This window comes from Macrobrachium nipponense, chromosome 12 (assembly GCF_015104395.2).
Source record: "Macrobrachium nipponense isolate FS-2020 chromosome 12, ASM1510439v2, whole genome shotgun sequence".
NCBI classification, from domain to species: domain Eukaryota; kingdom Metazoa; phylum Arthropoda; class Malacostraca; order Decapoda; family Palaemonidae; genus Macrobrachium; species Macrobrachium nipponense.
The window spans coordinates 105,153,103-105,180,340 of NC_087205.1; the positions used below are offsets into that span (position 1 = coordinate 105,153,103).

Consider the following 27,238-nt stretch of genomic DNA (forward strand, 5'->3'; position numbering starts at 1 on the left):
CCTGACGGTCTGTAGCCTCAGTACCAAGTCACCCCCTGGATACAGAGAAGAACGGGCAGTAACAGTCAATCCTCCTCTCTTTTTCCCTTTACTTCTTGGTCATACCAGAATGACACAAGGAAATAAGAGGAATTCAGTGGAGTTTACTCCTTGGTATTTGAACCCAAGAGACTGTTTTTGGTTCAATCCTAGGATCTCACCAAACGTACGTCAATCCGTTCAGGATGGATAGCACCGAGAGTTTGAATGCCTCCAGTGCTATTGTTTTGCGAACATCCAGTTTGGCTTGAACTAGTCATCTTCGGTATCCTGTTTTCACCGTAGAGGTCTCCCTTCGGGAAAACTTTACCTTCGCTCTCTTCATTAGGGAATGAAGGAGGTCTGCTTCCAGTCCTTATTCTTGTTCCTCGAATGGAAGAGAATTTAGGCTGAAAGTCGATGTACAGGAACCTACAAATATACTTCTTATATTTCTCTCGTGACATGCTTCTGTTATCAGTGGATTTGTCCGAGCAGTAGGACATAACTGTAGTTAACTCTATGGGTATGTGACTGAGACGAATAGTATCTTCTCTTAATTAACCCACAACTCGGGACTGCATTGCAAGCCTCCCAAGAGTCACCGGTTTTGATTTTGAGATACTATTGGTATTGTTTACAACAGCACCACAGCATTTGCATTCACCAAATAGGAGGGTTTTCTTCCCTCCCATTTCGGTTAAAATGCAAATGGTCGAGTGTATCATTTTGCGCTCGATGGTCTAGCCGAACGCATTCCTTCATGGAATGGAATACCTGGCAACTCAGGATGATGACAACTTTAGCGAGAGCTAGCGGTGTACGCCGCTGCCAGTCTGCCTCAGCCAATACCGCTTGCTCTCCGAGGTACATTGGTTGGAATTGTCTCTCTGTCAAGGTTGCCAACCGATTTGAGTCTCTGCCTGGCAATCACAGACTTAGGTCTCTGGTTGGCTGGAATTCTTGCATACATGTATTACCATCTCTCTTGCATTGTCTTTTGCCATTGCAAGAATTTTCAGACAGAGATATCTCACTAGGCTCGTTATCATCTTTCTGTTTACCTCATGATAACAGAAGTCTGTAGCCTAGCTTTGTTGACTTATAATGATATTCTTCAGGCAATCTGAGTTTGTCTTCTAATATTCATTTTGTAATTCATACAGTGTGCAATTATTTATTCACCCTGAATTGTAAATGAATAACGGAAGACTTCGCCTGTTCCCTGCCCTGCCAGCTCTGCTTCCAAGGTAAATAGAAATGTAATCCCTGATCCAGCCCATGAGAAGCAGTTTTTCAGGCAGTACAATCCCTGTGTTTTCATTACTGAAAGACACTCCGCTTTCATTGCAAACTCCGACTTCTCACCGTACAGCAATGAAATAGTGGTTTAGCATTTTCAGTCCTCTGTAAAACAACAGGGATTAAAGGCGTCTTCACTGGTTGGTGTCATCGACGGGACTTTTTCTACGTTCAGAATCCACCTTCCCTACCTCGTCCTTCCACTCCTCTTCCTTCAGGTTGAGGATAGGACTCGAACTTACACTGGGTGGTCGGGCGATTGATGTGATAAGCTTACACACAGCGCTTCATTTCTATGTCTCTTATCAGTTGGATAGTCCAGTGGATGGATACTTGTCATCACTCCGAAGAATATGTCAGACAGTAAGATAGATAAGGTCTCATTGTGACCATATTTATTTTTTCCTTCGGGCTTGCCCACAGGTCCTTGGAACCTCATTTCTTTGGACCGATGGTGGATGCTTGCAGGTTGTGTTTGCTTACCTGGCTCTTTCAAGAGGACAAGTTGTATCTCGCCTATGGTGTGCAGTTCTAGAGGTTAGAAGGATGTGAGAGTGACTGGCCTCTCCACCTTCCCTACCTAGTCCTTCCACTCCTCTTCCTTCAGGTTGAGGATAGGACTCGAACTTACACTGGGTGGTCGGGCGATTGATGCGATAAGCTTACACATAGCGCTTCATTTCTATGTCTCTTATCAGAATCATAGAAACAATCCTGCTCCTTTCTTTAGCAAGTGGAGGAAGGAGACTGCAATAATGCAAACCCTTCCCAGAACTTTGCTAAATGCCTCCGACTCTAAATATTTTTCACAGCCCATTTCGGATGAGTTACGATTCCTCACTCATTTTGGAAAGGCCCAGAAGCCTGACTCTTGATCATGCAGCTCCTATACTCCGATCAAGTTGTCAGAGGCAGGGCACTCCTCCTTGCTTTTACAACCAGGAGGAGTAGCCTAGGTGTGTAGAACTTGAGTCAGTTCAAGAGGCTCACTCATATTCCTCCCACCAATCAGTGAGTCTTCCTTATGTTAAGGACCAAGGGTTTGTATATCGTGTAGGAACAAATCACAATTTTTGAAAGTAAATTGTATTTTTCCTAACATACAAACCTGAGGTCCTTTACATATATGCCTACCTCATGCCACCCCTCAATCTGAACCTGGGCCAAAAGGCAAAGTGGAGTGTTTACATCCGGGAAGGCTGACCTACCCCCCCGCCTGCCACACGGTAGTTACTGCCTAACCACCTTGTTCAAGAATTTAACGGCCGCAATTCCAGCTACGCCGAAAGTAATTCCTTATGTAAAATACCTCAGGTTTGTATAGTTAGGAAAAATAAATTTTACTTTCAAATACTGTGATTTTTCCTGTAAACTCATCTTGTTGAAGACTTCCTTTTGTTTTTTATATCTTGTTTTGTGCCATATCTATGGTTAAACTTCTTTTGACAGTTTTCCTTATTTTGTTTATTATTTTTGCCCTTTCTGTGGGACTTTAAGGACCAAGGTTTCCCCCATCTCACCAGCCTTAACATAAAAATGTAACTAAACACAATTATTACCATTATTAGGACTTGTTCCTATCCTCATCTTCAATGTATACATAACTGTGGATTTGCTTTTCACTGAAATAATTAATATTATACATTAGTCATGAGCGAGAGTGTATGCAGCTACTCTTTTCAATCTTATGAACACTCAATAGAAAAGGGTGAACTTTTCTTTTCTTCAAGAAGTCCTTATCATCAATACTTAATTAGTATATATGTATAGGTAAATTTTATTGTTGACAATTAATATCATAAAAGATTTTAACCTGCCCAATGAACGATGCTAGGCAGTAAGTAAGAGATTAGAGGAACTACAGGCTGAGAGAAAGTAGGAGGAGTCAGTGTGGGTGGAGGGTATACGTACCTTGCTGCAAAGAACCTATTGTGATGAGTGCTTTGTCATGTAATCCACATACCAAAATCAGTAATTTTGGTAAGGATGTACGTATTATGACCATGACAAGTATTTCATGTAATTAGAAAAGTTATTGTGTAATTTTTAAATTTGTGATTTGTACAGAATATGAAGATATAATTTATTTTTGCTATTTTTTTTTTTTTATTTTAATTTACTGTAATTTATTATTTCTTCAGATTGTTTTAAGAGTTAGAGTTTTCCTTTGTTTATTTTCATTATTATAAATTTTTATCAAAGTGGTTTTAGGATATTGTGCTGGTAAGCGGTGAATAACAGACATAGACCGTAAAGTAATATGTAGCTTTTCAGTGAGAGGTTTCCTTTAATATAGTGACAAAAATTGGATAGCTGAATTATGTAGAGTAAGTTTTGTTATTTAGTATGAGATTAATTTTGTTTTTGTTTTTTTTACAGGATAGCAGCATCAAGGAATATGTCACTGAAACTATACATGAGACAGCATCTTCCTTACTTGGCAACACAATGGTTACAAGATCAAAAAGATTTTCAAATGTTCCCTTCATGTCTTTTGGAGACAACAAATTTCAAGTCACTCCTAGAAGAGAATTTAGACCTACTTTTACCAGTGTTGCTAGAGTTTAATATTCTACAGCCTTTGGAAGCTCTTTGCACTGATAGTGAAAAAGCTATAAATGACCTCTTGATTGAGCATTTTCCAGTATTGATGGCCCATATTTTCCCTTACATTGCTGTCGAGACTTATTCTTTGGAAAATGTTATAGAAAATGCAAAGGTAGGTTTTTGCAGACTCGTTCTAATTAAAGGCTAGTTAGTTAGAGCAGTAGTTGTTATACACAAAACAAACATGCAGTCTTAACATTAAGATATATTCTGGGGAAAAGGAATGTAATAGCAGACAAGCTGAGCCACCAGGATCAGATTCTGGGAACAGAGGTGTCTTACATCAGGAGGTGGATTGAATTGCCTCTTGAATAGTGGATGTTCTTTAAAAAATTATAGTTTAAACAGACAAGACAACAGATTACTATTTGATTTGAATCTTATAAGGCTTGCCCTAAAGGTTTATTCGTAAATGTGGTGTTTGATATTTATTACAATTAGGTGTTAAATATTTGATATGTATTTGGAGGAGAGACCAGAGTAGGCACTTTAAAAGCAATAGAAGACAAAACAGTTTGGAGTCAAAGGGACTCTGCAGTTAACATTTACTACAAGTTGCAGTGTGCCACAGAAGGAACGCTTGTTGCCACAGAAAACCATGACATACTTTCTCTGATTCATGTTCTCCTTTTGTAACAACTGTACGTTTCGTTATAATTGCTTTCTTCTCGCCTGTTTGCCAAAGCTTGCGCATGGGGATTCATAGGTAACTTGATTCAGGGGTTTTATGATTCCGCGCTTAAGTGACGTGAGAAGTTCTGACATTCCTGCTGTAGACTTAACACAAGAATGAATTAAGCAGCCAGTACTCCCACTATCACGCTCCTGCACCTGGCATTGTTGAGCTTTTATTTGCTGTTAATTGTTTAACTGTTTTTAGAAGATGTCTTTACACTTCACCTTCTGCCCACCCTATTCCCTTAACTAACCCTTTTCATGACACAAAGCATTCATAGCATGGTACTTAACCCTTAAACGTCGAAGAGGTAAAAAAAAAATTGTCTCCTGTGTGCCGGAGGTGTTTCAGAGTGAGCGCGGAAGCGGAAAAAATATTTTTTTCAAAAAATCACAGTGCGCTTAGTTTTCAAGATTAAGAGTTCATTTTTGGCTCCTTTTTTTGTCATTGGCTGAAGTTTAGTATGCAACCATCAGAAATGAAAAAAATTATCATTATCATATATGTATAAATAATGCGATATATGAGAGCAAAAACGAAATTTCATATATAATTGTATTCAAATCGCGCTGTCCGCAAAACGGTTAAAGGTAACAAGTTACTTTTTTTTCGTTGTAATGTACACTAAATTGCGATCATTTTGGTATATAACACGTAAAACGATAAAAGCAACACAGAGAAAATATTATCACAAAATAATGCATGAATTCGTAACGCTCGGACGTAAACAAATATTTTTTTCAAAAATTCACCATAAATCTAAATATTGTCCTAGAGACTTTCAATTTCTTTCAAAATTAAGAAAAATGATTGAATATTACTATACTGTAAGAGTATTAGCTTACAATTGCAGTTTTCGACCATATCTGATGAGTTAAAGTTGACCGAATGTCAAATTTTTTTATATATATTTTTTATATTCAATTATTTTGGAAATAAGAAAAGCTACAACCTTCAAATATTTTTCGTTTTATTCTACATGAAATTGCGCACATTTTCATATATAAAACTCTATGAAATGCCTAATATGAAACGGAGCAAATATTCCGAGAATGGGACGTACGCATTTTGGAGATTTGTGGCGGAGAATCCGCGCGCGGAGGGAAGGAAAGATTTTTTTTTAAATTCACCATAAATCTAAATATTTTGCTAGAGACTTCGAATTTGTTTCAAGATGAAGATAAATGACTGACTATTACTAGACTGTAAGAGTTTTAGCTTACAATTGCGTTTTTCAACCATTTCGGTAGAGTCAAAGTTGACCGAACGTGGTTTTTTTTCTATTTATCGTAATTTATATGCAAATATTTCAAAAATGAGAAAAGCTACAACCTTCAATTATTTTTTTTGTATTCTACATGAAATTGCGCACATTTTCATATATAAAACTTTATACAACGGCTAATTTAAAATGGTGGAAACATTACCACAATCGCACGTATGATTTTTTCGGAAGAGTTACCGCGTGGACGTAAAGAAAATGTTATTTTTTTCATAAATTCACCATAAATCGAAATATTGTGCTAGAGACTTCCAATTTGTTGCAAAATGAAGGTAAATGCTTGAATATTACTAGAATATAAGCGTTTTAGCTTACAATTGCGTTTTTCGACCATTTCGGTAGAGTCAAAGTTGACCGAAGGTTGAAATTTTGGCAATTATCGTTATTTATATGAAAATATCTCAAAACTGATAAAAGCTACAACCATGGGTTGTTTTTAGTTGTATTGTGCATGAAATTGTGCACATTTCCATATATAAAGCTTTATATAATGGCTAATTTTAAAATGGTGCAAACATTACCACAATCGCACGTATGATTTTTTTCGGAAGAGTTACCGCGCGGACGTAAGGAAAAAGTTTTATCATAAATTCACCATAAATTGAAATATTGTGCTAGAGACTTCCAATTAGTTGCAAAATTAAGATAAATGATTGAATATTACTAAAATATAAGAGTTTTAGCTTACAATTGCGTTTTTCGACCATTTCAGTAGAGTCAAAGTTGACCAAAGGTTGAAATTTGGGCAATTATCGTTATTTATATGAAAATATTTCAAAACTGATAAAAGCTACAATCATGAGTATTTTATTGTTGTATTCTACATAAAAGTGCGCACATTTTCATATATGATACTTCATGTAACGGCTAATTTACAATAGTACAAAAATTATGTCAAAGTGACGAAATAATTTCCGAGATGTGTCACAGATACTTTTTAGTGCGGCAAGAAAGAAATTTGCGCTTGCGCGCCTGTGTAACGATTGTAAACAAAACAACACCTTGATCCGTGAACTCCCAGCATCCCCCAAGGCGCATGATTCAAAAGGTTTAGGCTGGTAGGCCTATAAGTATTTTTCTGCGAATTTAAAAAAAAACTTTTGTAAGTTGACGTAAAATACGTCCAGTCGGCACACGAGAGACAAAAAATGTCGACGTAAAATACGTCCAGTCGGCAGTAAAGGGTTAACAAATCATTCTTTGTGTTGTGTTATCTCTCATGTTGATAGTTGTTCCAGTTTTGGTAATCATGAATAGCTAACTCCTTGTTTCAGTGAAGATTAAATGTGGTTTAGGCATATGTTCCCCTTTGGAAATGTTCTTCCATAACCTTGTGTTTGACTACAGCTGCACCTTGTCTGCCCATTGAACACGACTGTTTAATCTCCACCCTTTATGACTCAAGCCCTATCTGTAAGAAATGCAGGGGAGCATTATCTATGAAGCATTTATTTAACTGCCTAGTGTCCTTTGCTAACACTATTGACAAACTTTGCTTATAGATTTATTGCATTGTATGCAAGTCGTCAACATTTTTAATTTATCCAGAAATAAGATCTGTTACTTAAATGTATTCTCAAAGATTAAGTATTATTTTGATTTTGTTTTTTGAGAACAAACCCTGTGGGACACCCTTTCTAGGTGGTAAGAATTTTAATTCATGCCTTTGTAAATTTTGTATTGTTAACAAAGGGTTAAGCCTGTTCAATTTTTTTCGTTTGAAAGTATTAACTACCATTTTTTAAAATAAATGGATCACATGATATGCTTTCAAATTAATTTTTGTGGTGATGTTATTGAAACTGTTTGTTGAAGTGGAATATTTAATTCCACATTCTGAAAATTTGGTACTACAGGCAGTCCCTAGTTATCAGCGGGGTGCTTGATAAGCAAAAACCGCCATTAACTGAAACTGCGATTTATTGCTCTTATGCTCCGAAAACCAGAACTTGGCCCATTTTGGTGCCATAAATTGCCGATTTTATGGTGCCATAAAACTGTATCTCCATTAACCAAGTCCGCTGATAACCAAGGACTGCCTGTATTATGTTGTTATTATGTTTATAATATTTAGCTATGAACATTTTGGAAATGAAAGATGCATTTCTACAACTTTTAATTTTTTTTATTTTACAGATTAAGAATGCCAAGGGCCGCTATAAATTACTAGAAAAGTCACTTGGAAAACAGAATTTTAACATTTTGGTTACGAGATATATTGGAGACATAACTCTAAATATTGTGAAATTAGTGCATGACCCAAGCATCTGTAAAGAAGGATTGGTTATAGAACCCAATCCTCCTCATTTCCTTCCCATTGTGATAGAGCATACTTTGAAATTCATTGGAGACTTGTTTGAGGTAAGTTAAACTGACTTTGTCCTTGCACACCCATTCATCATAAATATCCTTGCTCTGTGTGAAATAGACCCAGTCTTAAAAACTTGATAAACCTCGAAAGAAGAGGAGTTCTTGAGTGAGTGCCCTGTAATTCCTTTGTGTGGTTTCTTCAGAGTTGCTCATTCTGACGTCTTACAGAATGATCTTCGAAACATACATGAAAGGAAAAAAATTATATTTTCACCCTCAAGAAGCACAGAATCAGTCTCTTTTTACTTCTTTACATATGCCAAATTAGGCTATTGTGCAGTAATGGATTTGCATTAAAAAAAAAGTTAATTTGATTTTTAGAATAATTCCACACATCCATAAAGTTGTTCTTTAAATATATTTTATTACATTTTCTTTTTTTGGATTTTGGGCCACAGTACCAGTACGATATTAGAAATTTCCTTTGCAAATCACTGGAAAGAGAGGTACCTTTGATTGACATTAGGTCTTGTTCTTTGTGTGCTCCTTAGGCCTGTGCTTTTGTGCAGGTGAGTTTTATACTTGATTACAACTTTACCAAGCATGATAACGTATGTTAAAGTAATGACTTGAGCATCCAAACCAATTTGATACTTTATAATATAGTGTTTATATTGTTATTCATTGAAATTTACATGTAAGTTCTCTCATCATTACTTGTGTATATAGTGCAGATCAGGTTTTATGATGTATACATAAAATTTTAAGAAATTTTTTGGATGGTTTAACACTGATTTTGAAACATTTTCCAGTAGTTACATATAGCATTGTCTGAAGATGGACTTAGAAAGAGTGCTACGCCCTTAGAACCACCAGATAATTTATATCATTCAATTAGTTTTTCTCCTGAATTTTGACTAAATTGTCTTTTGATTAAGTTGTTAGCATTATTGTTTTCAAATCTATATAGTACCTTAGCCACTTGCATTTGTCCTTAGGCTTTGTGTTTTGATTTGATAAGGTATTGTTTATAGCCATTAGACTGATGAAATTTACTCTTATATGTTAAAATTGACATGTAAATTTTCACATCATTACATACATTTAAAGATAGGGTTAAGTTTTATGGTACCCTTAGTTAAAATATTGTTCATGGCTGTTAGACAGATGAAACTCTGCTTTTGGCTCTGTCTGTGGTGTGGTAGACTTCATTGCTGGAAGACACCTTCTAAAGGCCTTACCTTGGGTGAAAAGAAAGCTACAGTCAAACCTGTGTTGAAGGTGGTAATAGTCACCTGCCAGATCAAGTCAAGAGAATAGGGAGGAGTCAGATACAGGATGAAAGGTCTTCTTTTTAAAATAATCTTATATTATTGAACTTGTAACACAAACAGCAATTGTTTTTAGTAGAACAAGAAGATAACACCAGTAACAACTTCCAAATAGAATGATGTAAACAGTGTCCAGAAATTAGTATGATTAAGCAATATTTATAAAACTAATAATGATGAACAAAATTCCAGATTTGATGAGAAAGAGAAGAATTTAAAGAATTGTGGAGCACTGAAAGTAAGAAAAATAAAAAAGAATTTCACAGTAAGCAAATTCATAGGTAAATTTCATCAAAGTAATTTGAAATGAAACAATTCATCATAAACTAGTAAGCATAAAGGGTGGAGGGGTTGCTGTGGTAGTGTTTAACACTCGCCCCAGGTTTATACCGACACGTTTTATATAGGTGAGCGAGTCAGAGAGTTCTGACATGTCCAATTTAGCAGTTCTCTGGTATTATAGCAATATTTTACTAGAAATAGTGCTAAAGGAGACGTATTTCATGGAGCGACACGGCCGAGCCCAGAAAAGATTTTTTTATTGGAAAAGAAACCTGAAAAAGGGATGAAATAAAAGTAGGAAAATGCACTTTGAAACCCAAAGGAATAGTCCAGCCTAGTGTAAGATCAAGTAGTACTGGTTTAAGTTCTCTATGGGAAAACTAATATTATTAGTTTGGGGTACTTCTTTTAATTTATATGTAACTTTTAAGTTGTTTTTGCAAGTGGGCTACTTGGATATTTCTTGGTATATCATTGCTGTATAAGTGTATTAATGTGCATTTCCTAGTTGCTTTTATATGCTGTCTTAATATCTATAGCATGATTGTGGGTGATAGTGCTCAGAGCATGAAACTACCTTTCTCATGATTAGTGCTGCTGCTGTGGATGGAGCATGGACAACTGTTAAATTTTATCATTTTAATATCATGCCAGTTGCTTGTTAGCTATGCGTTATTGAAAAACATTTGTAAAATAACTAAAACATGACATTTTGTTTGATTTCAGAATAAAACATTAGCAGGTGTTCTGAACAGCAATGGAAGGGAGCTTCATAAAGTAATTTTTGGGGTCTCGGAGTACCTTGCTAAAGCTTCTATGCCCCATGACGCTGGACGAGCTCTGTCTGCAATTTGTGCTCTGGTTGAAGTAATGTTATTCCAGTCCAACAGAGAACTTGAGGATTCTGCTCTGTATACTATTCAGATATTAGTACACACACTTACTTTTTATATAGGTGACCTCTGTAAAAAGGGTTGTTTCTTGGCAGGTGAGTTTTTCATTTCTGTTGGTATTATATAAGTATATTCATGATAAAGCAGTTATAGCTATATTGTGCAAGTACAGGCGGCCCGCGGTTAACGGCGCAGTCGCTCAACGGCTAATCGGTTTTACGGCTGTCGTAAAAAATATTCATTAAAAAAATTAGGCCTTTTAAGGTATTTTTATGGCACAATTTTCGGGCAACAGCGCCGCTAGCCGCCGTTAGGTCTAACGAGTACATACATTTGTAGAAATACTGTTCAGCCCATAAAGGTTATGCAAATTATATAAAAAAATTGTATTGAGAGTTATTACATAGGTATTAGGGTAAAATATATGCCTCTGACGCTGTTCTATGCCGAAAATATCGAGTTAAATGAGTGCAAATTTAGCTATGGATGTGTCGATTTATAAATGTTCATGCTCTTATGTTTAAAATGTGTATGAAAATGTATTACGTATAGGTATTTTTATTTCTGCACATAAATATGATACAAAGGCAGCTTTTGAAACTGCCCTTCACGTTATCAAATATGTTTTTTCATGTTCATTCTTGTAAGCCGATGCCTGCTGCTCTTCCGAAAATATAGTTAAAAAAAGTGCAAATTTAGCGATCGCTGTGTCGATTTTCTAAATGTTCATGCTTTAATGTTTAAAATGTGTTTGCAAATGTGTTATGTATAGGGTATTTTTAATTCTGCGCAGAAATATGATACTAAGGCAGCTTTTGAAACTGACCTTTACGTTATCAAATACAATGTTTTTTCATGTTCATTCTTGTAAGCAGCTGCCTGCCGCTCTTCTGAAAATATAGAGTTAAAAAGAGTGCAAATTTAGTGATCGATTCACATTTTATAAATGTGAATGCTCTTATGTTTAAAATGTGTATGAAAATATATTATGTATAGGGTATTTTTATTTTATTTTTGTACATAAATATGATACAAATTAAGGCAGCTTTTGTAACTACCCTCCACGTTGTCAGAGGATGTTTTTTCATGTTCGTTCTTGTCCGCCACTGTTCCAAAAAATGCATGGTGTTATTTTATTATTTATGCATCTTTTCCATAAATCCTTTAAAAATTTATACATTACTTCACTGTATCCAATAATATTGTATGTATTCTCATATTATTGTATTATAAAATACTACGGCAAATCTAAGCTAGTATTCCGCGGAGCGGCCAATGTTTTGGTTTCAAATCAGCTGATGTCGAACACGAGTTTGTTTTGCTATATTTAACGCAATTCTTGCGTCTAGTTGGCATAAATGAATATCTAGATACTTGACTTATATGAGATAAGGTTATTTTTCCTTATACAATGTGTTTTTAGGTGGAAATATGAATTGAATATGTCTCGTTGTGATTGTGAACTTTTTTTCGTTAAAAGTATGTTGGCGGCATGTTTATCGTGTAAAAAAATTATGTGATTCTGTTCCCAATTTTTCCTTCATATCATCGTAATACAAACTTTACGTTATTTATCTTATATCGGCGTGAAACCAACAGTAAAATGTGTTCTTTCAAGCCCAGTAGTTTTGATTAAAATTATTTTATCTCAATTTTATCTACGGTTGTGTTTGATGGCAGACGTTTACTGGAGTTTCATCCTTGGGGTGGGTTGCCGATGCAACGAGAACTAAGCCATTAGCAGCTTGAACAGTTATCTCAGCTTCAGTTATTTAACTAGGTTTTAAACAAAATTTAACAGTATATTTCCCGATTGATCTTTGATCTATATTGATCTTTGATCTATAGCGAATAAAGTTATTACATTAAGATATCTCAGTTCTATTCTACATAACGTCATTTATAACAACTACGGTAATAGTGTACTATAGTACGATGATTGAAATACAAGCCAAATGGATGTTATCGAAATCGGTTGTACTTAAAAAAAAAAAAAAAAAAAAAAAGTCGTTTCACGTTTGGTTGTTCATGGCTGTACACGTTTTTGCAACGAGTATAACGTTAAAACCATACTTTCATCATTCTCTTTTGCTGTTTTTTGAACTTTTGTAACTAGAAGATGGGATAAAGTTAGGCTATTGGTAAATTTGGTCTCATAAATAAATTCGATATTATCGTAGACGAATTATCGTAACCTGTACACTGTATACGTAAAACCTTATTATATCTTTACATACTCTAGACACCCAAAGGATTAAAGCTAGGCTTTTTTCACTTTACAGTATTTATAATACTATATTGTACTGTACAGTAAATTCTATAGATCTATACTGCATAAATATAATTTTACTTGTTGCGCCATTGCGGGATTAAGGCGCCGTTTGACTGGTCTAGGCCGCTGTCAACTGGTCTAGAATTTCGAAAGAAGGTGTGCTGCGGCCGTAGGCTTTAAAATCGCTTAGCTTCGAAAATCACTTAGCGTCGGCAGCCAGGAACGGAGCCCCTGCCGCTAACCGAGGGCCACCTGTATATACAATTTGATTGTGGTGCAATAAATTTGTTAAATTCTGAAGGTGGAATCATTCCTGAATTTCAAAAGGTTTTCAGTGTCTGGGATGCAGTTTATAATAATAATAATAATAATAATAATATGCTTTATTTCGGCTCGGGGCCATATACATTGAAAATACAAAATACAGACAGTAGCATACACAATCTAGATACATGTGACATGATAAAATAGAAAAAGAAAATGAATAATCGGCACTTATCCACAAGGTAGCTGAGGTAGCATAAAAGCTAGTAATCATCATACTGTAATAACAGTAATAATATTGGTGAGAAAAAAAATAGCATTGAGAGTAATAACAGATGGTGCATATATTATATAACTCAAATTTCAACTAGAGACCTTAGGTGTTACAGTAGTCAGGTCCAGAGGGCTTAATACATAAATTAAATGTAAATAAAATCTTTAAACTGATAGTAAACACAGTCATAATGAAAAATTAAAAATATCAGCAATAAATGTAATAATGACAAAAACTGCAGATGACATCTTGCCAATACAGAGATTAAGTCCTTTAGGGGACAAAGGCCTCATTTTCCCATCTTTCCCACAATTTTGATTTTCTTCTGCTTCACTCCTTAGGATGCTTTGTATGAGCGAGTTGCTGCTGTTTCTCACTCGGGTTACCAGACTGGACATTGTTCGCCTAACAATGATTTTTAAATTGTCCAGGTGGTTTTCTATGAACATCTGTGTGGCGGAGTGGTAGCGGGGAGTGTCATTGTGCACAACAGTGATGCGTCGCATCGTCTCTCGGGTATAGTTCGTCCAGAGGGAACACCCATAGATACTGTAGCAGTACGAGCGGAAGAGCAGCAGTTTCACGTCTCGGTGACAGAAGGCAAACCTCCTTGCAATCATGTTGCCCGCTGCACATAGTTTTACGACGCCTCTGGTTCAATGTCTGCCGTATCTTTTAGGTCGTCGGTGATAATGTGACCCAAGTACGGAAATTCGTGCACAAATTCCAGCCGATGGCTTCCGAGGAAAATTTGAGGTTCTGCAATATGCTTAAGCGATCTCGGGAGCAGCGACATGCACTGGGTCTTGGTTTCGTTGTAGATTATATCAAATTCCTCTGCATATTGGCGGCAAGTGTCGATGAGTCGTTGGAGACCTTGCACTGATGGGGAAATCAGAACCATATCGTCGGCGTAACAGAGGTTGTTTATAGTTGTTTCATTGACAGTGGATCCGATTGGGAGCGAGTTCAGTTTGACGTTCAAGGCATCTGTGTACGTATTAAACAGGTATGGAGAGAGAATGCCCCTTGCCGAAGCCCGTTTAGGGAGCCGAAGGTGTAAGATAATACGTTTCCCCATTTGACACAGAATTGCTGTGTGGAGAACCAGCAATGTAAAATGCCAATTAGATATAGGGGTGTGCCCCTTTTATGCAGCTTCAGGAAGAGCTTCAGGTAGTTTACTCTGTCAAATGCTTTTCTCACATCTACAAAACAAAGGAAAACAGGAGAGGCTCATGATAGGTAGTAGTTCAGCAATTCTTTCAGTATGTAGATGCAGGTGTCGGTTGAGTGGTTTGCTTTAAACCCGAACTGGTTGTCAGTGGTGTGTAGAAAGGGAAGAAGTCTCACTAGAAGAACAGACTCAAGTATCTTCGATGCGATCGTTGTGACTGCAATCGGCCGGTAGTTGCCAGGGTCAGCTGCATCCTTTAGCTTGTTTTTGATTAATGATATCAAGTGAACTAAGAGTAGGGAGTCTGGAAGAAACTGGTGAATTATGCACGCATTGAATAGGGCAGCTAGCAAAATGTAAATTATCGGATGGCAGAGTTTGAAGGCTTCTGCAGGAAGACCATCACAGCCGGGCGATTTATTATTAGGTAGGCTGTTTATGGCATCGCTGATGTTACCTGGCGTAAAACGGTCTGCAAAATGAAATTGAATGTTGTCAGTAAGGAGGTTATCTACATCCCTTCGGGAATCTTGATCATTTATGCAATTCAGGATAATGTTGAAGTGATCACCCCACATACTTGCAATAGCTTCGTCTCCGACTGCTTCCCCTACTCTCTGTGATAGCTTTTTAGTTTTGGGATTTAAAGACTGGATATCTTTCCAAAGACGAGGATAATCACCAGATTCTAAGTTTCTAGACATTGCATCGGCTCTTATGCTGCGAGTAACCTGGAACTGTGAAAAGAGAAACTTCAGCTGTGTTGGCAACAATTGTGGCCTCTGGCAATGTTTACTGATTGGGAATGTGAATTAGCAGTGTTCAGTAATGTGTAGTTTCATAAGGAGTGGAAATATTGAGCATCTTACATTGAACTAGTAAATTTTGTTCATGATTAAAATTTACATCATATTACTATTAATGCTTGGCTGGTAGAAGATTCTGATTTACCAGTCACCATGACTCTCACTGAAGGGGAAATCATTGCTGTCATTTGGAGAACAGCCACCAGTGATGATGATGCTGATGATATTTGAAGTTGGTTTGAATATTTTATGGCATAAGGCTTTATCTATTTATTTGTTTTGCTTAACAAGTAAGTCGTATGTCTACAAATTGTTATAAAATTAGACCTAATACAAAACAAATTTTTGCTTCAACGAGAAAGGTATGTAAACAAATTAACATGTTAGTCCTATGTTATCAAAAGAAAGTTGTCCTACTTCTCTTACAATGTCTGTGTCCTTGTTAGCTGACTCTGGTGATCCTACCGAGCACCTCAGTGGCATGATCAGTATGGTCTTGGCCTGCCACCTCGGTGGCTGCGAGGTTGATTCTCGGGCATTCCCAGAGGGTTAGGGATGTGTATTTCTGGTGATAGAAGTTCACTCTCGACCTGGTTCGGAAGTCATGTAAAGCCATTGGTCCTGTTGCTGAATAACCTCAGGTTCCATGCAATGTTAAAACACCATACAAACAAACAAACCTAATGATCCTACTTAACCTTATGATTCACATTTTACATGAGTTATTGAGCAGATAAATATTTATTATTCAGAAACTAAAAGTTTTTCATTTCTTTAATAATCAAATTTTATAAAAGTACTTCAAAGTGAAACTTAAAATTTATGAGGAAGTGCTAAACTAAAGAAAAGTTAACTGATCTAGTTGTAACTATGTAGCTTAGCATAGGCTGTATTAATGCTTTGATCTTAATCTGGGATCAAGGAGTTTAAAGTGGATCACACAAGTTTTTATTAATTTTACCGGATTTCAAGCTGGCACTAGAAGATTATCCAAATGTTAAGACCAAAAGTTTGTAAGTTATGAAAAATACAAATTGATTAAAACTTTTTCGTATTTTTCTTTTATACTGTGTTATGTATACATTCAAGCTCTTAACTTTGTTTGTAGTAGTTTTTTTTCATGTATGCACATCATGTTTTGATGAAACTTCCTTTTGCTAGTAATCTGCAGCAATTCAGAAATCAGCGTAGCAAAACATTTAGCCTTTTCATTTTACGGAGTGGTAATTTTTTTTCCATCTGAGTACATTTATATTGTGCATTGCATTGTACATCCGGCTCATAGGCTATTTCTGCATTTAAAATGTATTTCTAAGACTTATATAATAGTCTAATATATTGATTTGTCAGGATTCAAGTGAATTTATCAGATATTTAATTTTCTTATTTATTAAATTTACACTCCCTAATTTCAACAATTTAAATATGCAATTTAAATTTATACTTATTCGTTAAGAATACCTTTGCAGGACTGACAGACTTTGCATTTGCTTGAGGGTCAGTTATCCAGAATACCCTTGGTCCCAGTGATTCTGGATAATATGCTATTCACTGTAACACCAAAACTAGAGCTTCCTTAATCTTCACTCATTGAGGCTAGCCAGCAGCGCCATGTCAAATCCTTTTTGCGCTAAGCTGCTAAAATTATTGCTAACCCAGGCAGATATTGCACAGCCATATTACCAGGCCAAGCATAGTGTGTTCTATAGCTCGTGTATTGGGAAGAGTCTTAATCCAGCTAATGACTATTCCAATATTTTTGGACTTCATTCATTTTTTGCGTAGATGTATGGCAGCTATTTTATTATTATAAAGGATTAGTTTATCCAGACCTCGGAGTCTAATTATGGCAGTTGTCTGTGTCAGTTGGTGAAACCTGTCACTGCCCTTTCACAATATTTTGAGAGTTGGGGCATTGACCTAGACTCTTCCAGTGAGCTCTGCTAATCCATTTTGAGAAACATTCTTCCCAGGACTGTGTGACTCCCATCCCAAGATTGTTGCTCTTATTTTATTAAAAAATTTCTCCAACTCAATATATGAACCTCTTGAGGATGCCTCTCTTAAGAGACCTCACTCCAAAGACAGCATTTTTAGTAGCTTTAGCCCTACTTAGGCATGGACAAACCGCATGCTTGCTCACAATCAGGTCTCTCACTCCAAGAGGTGGAATAGTTTTGGCACATCTAATTTGCTTTGAAAAGCTAATACAGAGACAACTTCGTCTCAGACTCATCGTTCCACATTATTTGTTATTTTGTTATTGCTTTTTCAACTTGAGAATAAGCGATACTATTTATTAAACCTACATTCTCAAAGCAAAGTAGATAATATATTCTTTCATGTATTATCTTTTTATTTATATACCAGCACTCGTAAAAAATTAAACTCTCTCTCTCTCTCTCTCTCTCTCTCTCTCTCTCTCTCTCTCTCTCTCTCTTGAGCTTAGTATATCATGAAATATATCAATAACATTGATGCCTATAATATGCTTTTAAAATAGAATAAAATTTAATCAAATATTGTCTTGAGAGTGTGACATAATTTCTTTGTTTTGAATGGATAAAAAGGTATTTGTTCAGTGTTGTCTTGAAAAAGCCCCATGTGGCTCCTGATCTGCAGGTTGGTGACCCCTGACCTAGGTTGTCTCCTCCTGTAGCTTGTAAACAAAATATGGAGATGAATTCTATCATTGGCTTAGACTCATATAGGTCCCTTGCCACCCAACATGCAGTGTGGTAAGGTTAGGTATTTGTTTTCTATGTTGCATAAGGAAAACAAATGCTTTTTTCCACTGTTGAATTAGCTCATCTGGAATACAGACCATAGTTTTACCAACATGGTATGCAAGACCCTTAGACATGTTCATTCAGTAGTAGATCATTGGCTTCCAAGTATATGAAAGTTGTTTTCTGGATAACAGTTAGATTCTTTCCACCTAAGTAGTGACTTATTTGTTCTGGTACGTATACAAACCCTCGGTCCTTTAACAATAGGAATGGTACTTAGCGACAGCTGAACCGGTCGTAAGCTTCGAACAAGGGATTTCGGTAGTTAACTGCTTGTCTCGCAGTTGGCGGTCAGCTCGAATGCGAGGAGAGGAGCCACTTTGCTTTCGGCTGCCGACGGAGATAGACGTGTTGTTCGCCTCTCTGCCCGCTATCGTTGTATGCTTTGTGTGCTTCACTGAGTGAAGATATTCTTTTAGCTTTCTCTTTTACTGTGTGATTGTGCCAAAGGATACGTAAGTACATGTGTTTTTTTGTATTATTCATTCAGTGATTGAACTTCGAGATGGAATCCTGTGAACCGGAGAGACCCCCGCGCCCCCCCATCAGCTGCAGATTGTGCCCTGGTGTGGAGGGCCATAAGTGTGGGGCCTTTCGGTCCTCTGTTGAGGTTGATCCTCATGAGTTTTGTACTCGGTGTAGAGGGTGAGATTGCTCTCCCACCGAGTCATGTGATGTATGTTTCTTGGTCAGAGGAGCAGTGGGAGCGCTATGGAAGGAGGAAGAAGCCGCGTAAGCCGGCCAGGGAGTCGTCAGAGGATTCTCTGGTTGCTTCCCTGGTCACGGACACGTCTTCGGCTTTTCTCCCTCCATCTCAGCTCCCTCGTATGGCTCCTTCCCCTTTGGGGGAGATATCTCGTTTCTTCTCTTCGCTCGATCAGTCGAGCGTAGGGGGGAAGGCGAGGTACCCTGAAATTCAACTGTATTCCCTTCTTCAGGTTTGCTTGCCACAGGTGACGATCTCGGCCGGGCCTGATATTCGCTGGGGTTCCAGGGCGTCTACGATATCCATGCCTGGCTACACTGCGCCGCCGCACCTGGTGTACACACAGTACGTAGCCACGGTTATCCTGACAGCCGCTGTGCAGATGCCGCTGACGGAGGTGAGGATGCCCGCTGTGACGCCGCCACCTGGTTTTGCCGCTCTCGCCTCAGCCCCTGACTTCCGGTGTCCTAAGAGCTTTCCCCTGGACCTGCCACCTGTGCACAGGATACCGCTGGTTCCTGCCCCGCCTCCTGTTCCTGTCCACGCTCCCTCTCCAGTACCAGTACCAGTTCCTGGCGCCGTCGTTCCTGCTCGTGGTGTTGCTGCTCCCACCCCAGGTCCTTCCGGACAGGTGCAGTCAGGCCCTGTTGCTTCGGCAACTGCCCAGGCTTCGTCCTGGATGGAAGACCTGACGGTGGTCCTGAAGAAGCTGACGAAGAAGAAGAAGAGGAGGAAGGTGTCGTCGTCGTCTGCCTCTGCTTCCCCTTCAACTTCTAAGACCCCACAGCCTAAGAAGAAGAAGGTAGCCTCCTCCCCCCCTAAGAAGGCTCGCTCTGAGACTTCTAAGCGTCCTTCCCACTCCGGTGGGAAGGTTGGGGCTTCTACTGGTCCTCCTGTTCCTTCGGGAACGGGACCTGTCTTTCCTTCCGCAAGGAAGAAGAAGACGGGGACTGGAGGAGCACCAGCTAACACCGGTACCTCCTCGCCTGGCGCCAGAGGCAGGTACCGTCTCGGCCTCTCGCTCGCGATAGGTACTGAGTGTACGGTCGCCCACTGGTGACCGTACAGCCAAGACCCAGGCAACCGAGTCCGCTCGGCGCCAGGATCCAGGCACGGAGCAGAAGACTGGTAGGAGTCATCCAGGTGACTCCCGCCAGGCCAGCGATTGCTCTCGCAGCGAGCCGCAGGTACCCAGGGTTGACGCGACGGTCCCAGACCGTCCGCAGGCTGAGGCAAGGAAGCGGTCCCCTCGGTCGCCTGAACCAGCCTTGGCTGGTCCAAGCGATGTGGCGTGCCGTGAGGACAGGCCTCACTGCCGGTCCCCTGACCGCTGCTCCCACCGGGACTGGGCAGAGAGGGGAACTAGAAGCAGCTCTTCTGACGCTCAGGACTGTCGCCGCTGTTCTCAGTCCAGCTACTCTCTCAGGAAGAGCCGCTCGACTAGGCCTGCAGCTCGATCGCCTGCAGCCCCCTCAGCACACTGATTCTGCAGGGGGAGCGTCAGGTCTGCCTCTCCTATCCCTTCAACTAACTCGGGTTACACCGGGAAGAGTGAGGCGATTAGGAGTCGTGATCTCCCCACGACGCCCTACGAACCTGGCACGGTCCTTGGATAAACCAGATCGTATGCGCAAGTGACAGGAGGAGACCATGAGGGGTCTGTGGTGGTTCCTCCTGTGGGAGGAGGAGGTTCTCACTGGACGGGCTTGACGGCCCGTCTCCGCAGGATGCAGTCACTCCCAAGATCCAGAGGTCATTTTCAGAGGTTATTGCGCTGATTCGTCGCCACAACGACCTCGGGGAAGGATCGCCGCTCCCACCGTCCGAGCCCACATCGGGTTTGGGGTCATTCTGGGGTCCCAAAAAGGAACCCAGGACGACGGTGGGTCTGCCGCGATCAGCCTTGGCTGACAGTGTACTGAGCCAGGTGGAGGGTTCACTTCGGTCCAGTAGGTCATCCAAGCTCCTTCCCCGCCTCTACCACGACAGAGGAGATTCTACGGGCCTTCAGAAGATTCTCTGCTGCCCAAACAGGTTAACCCGGAGCTGGCTAGGCTAACTCCGGGGGTGTCCCTGCAGCATATCCTGTCGGAGAACCTCTGGTTCTTGCAGCAGGAGGCACTTGCCTTGGAATCTACTGCCAGGTCAGCATTCCAAGCAGTCTCCTGGCTCGACCTGTGGTCACTCACAGTGTCGAAAACTGCGGCCTCCTTGGGAACATCACTCTTGAAGGGGACCTGGCTTTTGTGAGACTGTGCCAGTCTGGAGGTAGGGCCATCTCCTACCTGGCCCACCAGACAGCTAACCTGTGGGCCAACCTGGTTCTTCGCTGTAGGGACGCTGTCCTCACTCGAGTGACCAGGGTGGCTGGGCGAGAGGCGGCATTGGGTCTTCGCAACGGACCGGAGCGGAGTTCCTCCTCTCTCTTCCCCAGAGAGATGGTGGATACTGCGGTGGAACAACGGCGCACTGATGACAGTGACCATCTGGTCCACCAGGCAGTCTCGAAGGTGGCTGGGCAACCTTGAGCGACTGCAGCTAAGCCTACGAGTTTAGCTAGTGCTTCCTATGCGGCTAAGACGATTGCTTTGTCGAAGCCCAGAGGAAAGACTCTGCCTTCGACTTCTTCAGTAAGGAGCGACCGTAACCAGCCCTCCTCCCAGTCCTTCTCTCGAGGAGGATCTGGGAAGAAGAGAGGCGGGAAACGCTAGGGACGGCGTTCCCCCTCACCTGCTGCCGGAAGTTGGGGGGTGCCTGGCGAGCCATTGGACAACATGGCAGCGCTATGGAGCAGAGACCTGGATAGTAAACGTTCTTCACGAGGGATATTTACTACCCTTTGAGTCTCGGCCACCCCTCACCTCCAACACGGTCCATCTTCAGACGTATGTCCCTGGTTCGACCAAGGACGTAGCGCTTTGGCAGGAAGTAGAAGCCATGCTGAGCAAACATGCTGTGGAGATCGTATGGGATCAGTCGCTGGACTTCTATAGTCGATTTTTCCTGGTGGAGAAGTCCTCGGTTGGCTGGCTCCCGGTGATAGATCTCTCTCCCTTGAACCGATTTGTTTGCCAGACTCGGTTCACGATAGAGACGACACGCTCAGTGCTAGACTTCATCAGGGAGAACGACTTCATGCTTTCTGTGGACCTGAAGGATGCCTATTTCCAGATACCCATCCACCAGTCCTCCAGGAAGTACCTCCGCTTCATCCTCGACGGGACAGTGTACCAGTTCATGGCACTTTGTTTCGGTCTCTCAACCGCCCCACAGGTGTTCACTCGAGTGTTCACTCTGGTGTCGGCTTGGGCCCATTTGGTAGGGATACGTCTTCTGAAGTATCTCAACGATTGGCTGGTCCTGGCTACAGGACAGGGATCGACTCCTCGAGTTCTGCCGCGATCTTGGGATCATAGTAAACTTCAGGAAGTCAGATCTTGAACCCAAGCAGAGGATGAAGTACTTGAGCATGCTGATCGAAACGTTAGCAGGGCGAGTCATCCCCGCAGACTTGCGGATCAGCAGGTTCAGGGAGGCAGCAAGACAGCTCCTCTCTCTACGGGAACAGCCAGCTCAGCAATGGCAGGTCGTGATCGGTCACCTGTCATCTCTCGAGAAGATAGTCCCTTGCGGGCGTCTTCACCTGCAGTCTCTTCAGTGGAGGCTAAAGGAGAGTTGGTCACAGGCAAGAGACCCGCCTTACTTTCCCGTGACTCTCACGGAGGAGGTGAGGCGGGACCTAGCCTGGTGGCTAGATGACAGGAACCTCGTAAGAGGAGTGCCTCTTCGCACTACTCCTCCTCCTCCTCCTCCTCCTCCTCCTCCTCCTCCTCTCCTCCTCCTCCTCCTCCCTCCTCCTCCTCCTCCTCCTCCACCTGGAGGATGTTGCTGGCTGCAGGTGTGTGGGATCATCACATCAACGTCCTTGAGCTCAAGGCAGCGTTTCTTGCTCTCCAAGAGTTCCAGGAACGTTTGATAGGACACTCAGTGGTGTTGATGAGCGACATCACCACAGTAGTGGCTTACGTCAACAAGCAGGGGGGCCTAGTGTCCCTTCTGCTTCACCTGTTGACGTTGCAGGTGCACAAGTGGACCGTGGCTCACTCAGTGGAGCTGTCAGCTCACTACATTCCAGGCAAGAGGAATGTAGTGGCGGACAAGCTCAGCCGTCAGGATCAGGTGATAGGGACCGAGTGGTCCCTCCACCCAGACGTGGCGGAAAGGCTCTTCAACCTGTGGGGCGTCCAGTCATAGATCTGTTTGCCACCCGGCACAACAGAAAACTCCAGGTTTTCTACTCAGTTGTGCCAGACCCATGGGCAGCTGCAGAGGACGCTCTTCAACATCTGTGGGACAACCTCTTAGTCTACACCTTTCCCCCATTCTGTCTGATTCACAAGGTGATAAGCAGGGTGCTGGTCACCACGAATCTTTGGATGATCCTGGTGGCACCCAAATGGCCTCAGACCATTTGGTATCCGGGCCTGCTGGTTCTGCTTGCGGAAGCACTGAGAGAGCTTCCCCCCTGCCACAACCTCCTGAGCCAACCACACGTGGAACGGTACCACCGCTCGGTTCAATCCCTGTCTCTTCACGACTGGCTGTTATCCACCATCTCTTGTGAGTGAGAGGCTTTTCTCGTCGAGCAGCAACAGATATGGCTGGATACCTCAGACAGTCCTCTGCAGCTGTGTACCAGGGGAAGTGGGACCGTCGTTCTGTGGTTGGCTGTTTTGACGGACGGGTCTCTCTCCCTATCCAGAGCCACTGTTCAGCAGGGGGATTTAGGTAGCGGATTTCCTCGTTTTCCTTCGCTGAGAAAAGCTCCTCTCCATCTCCGCAGTTAAAGGATACAGAGCCGCCTTGGCCCTAGTCCTTAAGCTGTGGGGAGTGGATATCTCCTCCTCCTTCGAGATTTCCCTCCTTATGAGGAGCTTCGAGAGGTCTTGCCCACCCAGGGAACTCAGGCCCCCAGGGTGGGGTGTAACTCGTCCTTAGGAGTTTGACTTGAATACCCTTCGAGCCACTACGAGAGTCATCAGACAGGGATCTGACCCTCAAGACCCTCTTGCTGGCCCTGGCATCGGCGAAGAGAGTAGGGGAACTTCATGGCCTTTCCTTCAATGTAAAGCACTCGAGGGGATGGGGATCTGTGACGCTTGATTTTGTCCCGGACTTCGTGGTGAAGACTCAGAATCCTTCGGTCCCTGACGACTGGTTCGAGTCATTCACGATCCCCTCCCTGAAGGACTTCACCGATAATGATGTAGATGAGATGCTACTTTGTCCTGTGAGGGCGCTACGGCGCTATCTGAAGAGAATTCGGCACCTCAGGCCTGAGTGTCGATGCCTCTTCGTTAGCACTGGGGTTACCAAGAAAGAGGTCTCCAAGAACGCTCTTTCTTTCTGGCTTCGTGAGGTGAGCAGGAGGGTGTACGACTCGGATGGTAGTGACAACACCCGTACACTTCGTCCGAGAGCCCACGAAGTCAGAGGTATTGGTCCAACCCTTGCGGAACACCTTGCGTTCCGTAAGAACTTCTCTGTGGTGCAGGTTCTGAAGGCAAGGATTTGGGCCAACCAGACCACCTTTACCTCCTTCTACCTTCGGGATATTGCCCACAGGTCCTTGGACACCTTTTCCTTGGGACCCATGGTGGCTGCGCAACAGTTGTGTAGCTTACCCAGCTCCCGAGCGGACAGAACAGCATCGCATCCTTGTTTGACTGCATGAATGGACAAGTGTAAGAGTGTGACTGGCTTCTCTTCCTCCTCTTTTCTCTCCTCTACCTGTGGGCAGAGGGCCGCGGTCATCACTACGCTGGACAGGAGGCAGATGCAGGTAAGCTACGCGACCGAGCTCCATCCTATCCCTTGCATTAGGAATAGGAGCAGTTATCCACCACTCCCCTAACAAGGGGGCGAGTGGATGCCAACAAGAGAGAAACCCAAAACTTCACATTGGCTCTTGAAGTAGGAACTAGTTCTTGCATTTGTTGCTATTCATAAGAGGCACGCTTGCCTCCCTCTTATGAATTTGGTCCAGAAGTCTGACCACTGATCCCGCGGTGAATACCCCGATCAGTTGGACAGAGGGTAGGATCCCTCCCTCTGCTCTTACGACCAGGGAGGGAACCAAGGTTGGACGGACACCAGTCTGTTCATAAGACTCAGATTCCACCCACCAATAAGTGAGTCCTCCTATTGTTAAAGGACCGAAAGGTTTGTATTACATATTTGAACAAATAACAATTTGTGGAAAATTGTATTTTTCCTAACTATACAAACCTGAGGTCCTTTACACATAGTCCTACCTCATGCCACCCCTCACTCTGTTTTCCTGGGCCTAAAGCAAAGTATTTCTTGACACCTCTGTCGGGTGGGACTCCTGACTACCGGACAAGCAGTTAACTATCGAACCCCTTGTTCTAAGCTTACGACCAGTCAAGCTTGGCGCTGATTACCTTCCTATTGTTAAAGGACCTCAGGTTTGTATAGTAGTTAGGAAAAATACAATTTTGGACAAATTGTTATTTTCTGCCATGAAGGGACTCAAAGCTGTGAGGTGCAGACAGTCAAGTTTGCGTCTTCTTTGGAGCGTGTTTAAAAGGAGCAGACATACCTAAAGGCATATGTAAAGGGTTATATTTGTAGTGAAAAATAAACATGTATGGCTTCTTTAATTGCTCTGTAGAGCTTTTAAATCATGTAAATCATGCAGAGACATAACTATGTACAGTAATGGGTTATAAAATATCTTTCAGATTATAACAACCAAATACTTAAAAAGGTGTGCCGATATTCTATTGAAAATTATCCAGAGTGTCTCAGTACATGTCTTCCAGTCTTGATATCAAGGTAAGACCCATTTTTTTTTATTATAGTATGGTATGAATTTGGTAATGTAAATGATTTTGGTGGTATGACTTATACACTATCTTTATTTAAGTCTTCATATGCTTAGTTAAGAATTGCACACTAAGTCTGGAATGGCTGCTAAAGTTAATGGTCTGAGATTTTAGAGGTTTCATAAGTTGTTAGTCATAAAACACACTGTTGTGGTTTGCCTCTTATGAACTTGGAGATAACTTTCTCATATTGCTTGTGTAAAGCTTTTTCCTTGATAAAAGGCCCATTTTGGTGTAATGTTGAAGCTGACATATATGTAATGTAGCAGCTTTAAAAGTGAAAAGCAGCAAAACAGTATTCTGTAGTACGGATGATGAATTGAAGTTGGCAATAGCAGAAATGTTTAGACTTTTTTGAAAATCTTGTTTAGATTTGATGGCGATTTATCAGTTCATTTTCACCTTGAAAATATGCAATATATTTCTTTTCCAAGGATGTAGTATCATTATTTATTCTGATAATTGTATGTAAAGGAAAAATATAAAAATTATTATTTTCTATTTTGTACTGGTTTTTTAACAATAATTGTATTTGTACAGCCTCGGTTTTCATGAACAAAAAGATTTAGAAAAGATTTAAATGATCTCTCAACTCTGCAGATATCATCCCAATCTCTGTATAAATTCAATAGGTAATTTCATTTGACATTCAGAGAATCTCAAGGGATGAAATTTGCATACAATAATAAGATATCATCTGAATCTCAAAAGGTTAACAGTTAGCAAAGAGTGAAACCAACCATAAGTAATGGGAATTCCTTATCACAGGTAATAGAAATAGTTGTCCCAGTTACTGTACTGGTTTGTAGAGATGTGTGCTTGAGTTCTGTTCTTATTAAATTATATTATTATCTCTTTAACTTTCTCATTGTTTGTTACATTAGCAGTGTAATGTGTTGTATGATTGATTTCACAACACTTTGAAAATCAAATTTGTTCATAAAACTAACTACACAATTAAAGGTATATTTGGTACATATTTTTCACTGAAGGAATATGAAATAGTATTCAAACCTTTAGGTAGGGTAGTTAGTTTATTACAATGTTGGCAGTGTGTTTTCTATGTTTTCTCCATAACATTTTTACAGTGTAGCACGAGTCAATTTTTAAGGCTAAGTGAAGGATGGTATATTTTAATAATTTTATTTCTTGCATTTGTAGATTACTGCCCTTCACAAAGTCATCATCAGAGATCTGGCGGTCTGCAAATGAGGTAGTAGAACTTGTCATGAGCAGTACAAACCCTGAAATACAAAACGTCATAATCCGTTTGCCGTCTCTCCCAGATGATGAGTAAGGTTTTAAGTGGTAAAATCCATATATTGTTTAAACAGACATTCT

At 40.9% G+C, this 27,238-nt stretch overlaps 1 protein-coding gene across 1 annotated transcript in view; it reads left to right on the forward strand.

The window, feature by feature from the left end:
• Window positions 1-27,238, forward strand: part of LOC135224907 (serine-protein kinase ATM-like) — a 147,289-nt gene that overhangs the window by 21,586 nt on the left and 98,465 nt on the right. Inside the window, exons 4-8 of the mRNA XM_064264231.1 lie at window positions 3,700-4,039; window positions 8,022-8,246; window positions 10,535-10,796; window positions 25,754-25,847; window positions 27,059-27,190. Of these exons, the coding sequence (XP_064120301.1) occupies window positions 3,700-4,039; window positions 8,022-8,246; window positions 10,535-10,796; window positions 25,754-25,847; window positions 27,059-27,190 (1,053 nt within the window). The remainder of the gene's footprint in view (window positions 1-3,699; window positions 4,040-8,021; window positions 8,247-10,534; window positions 10,797-25,753; window positions 25,848-27,058; window positions 27,191-27,238) is intronic.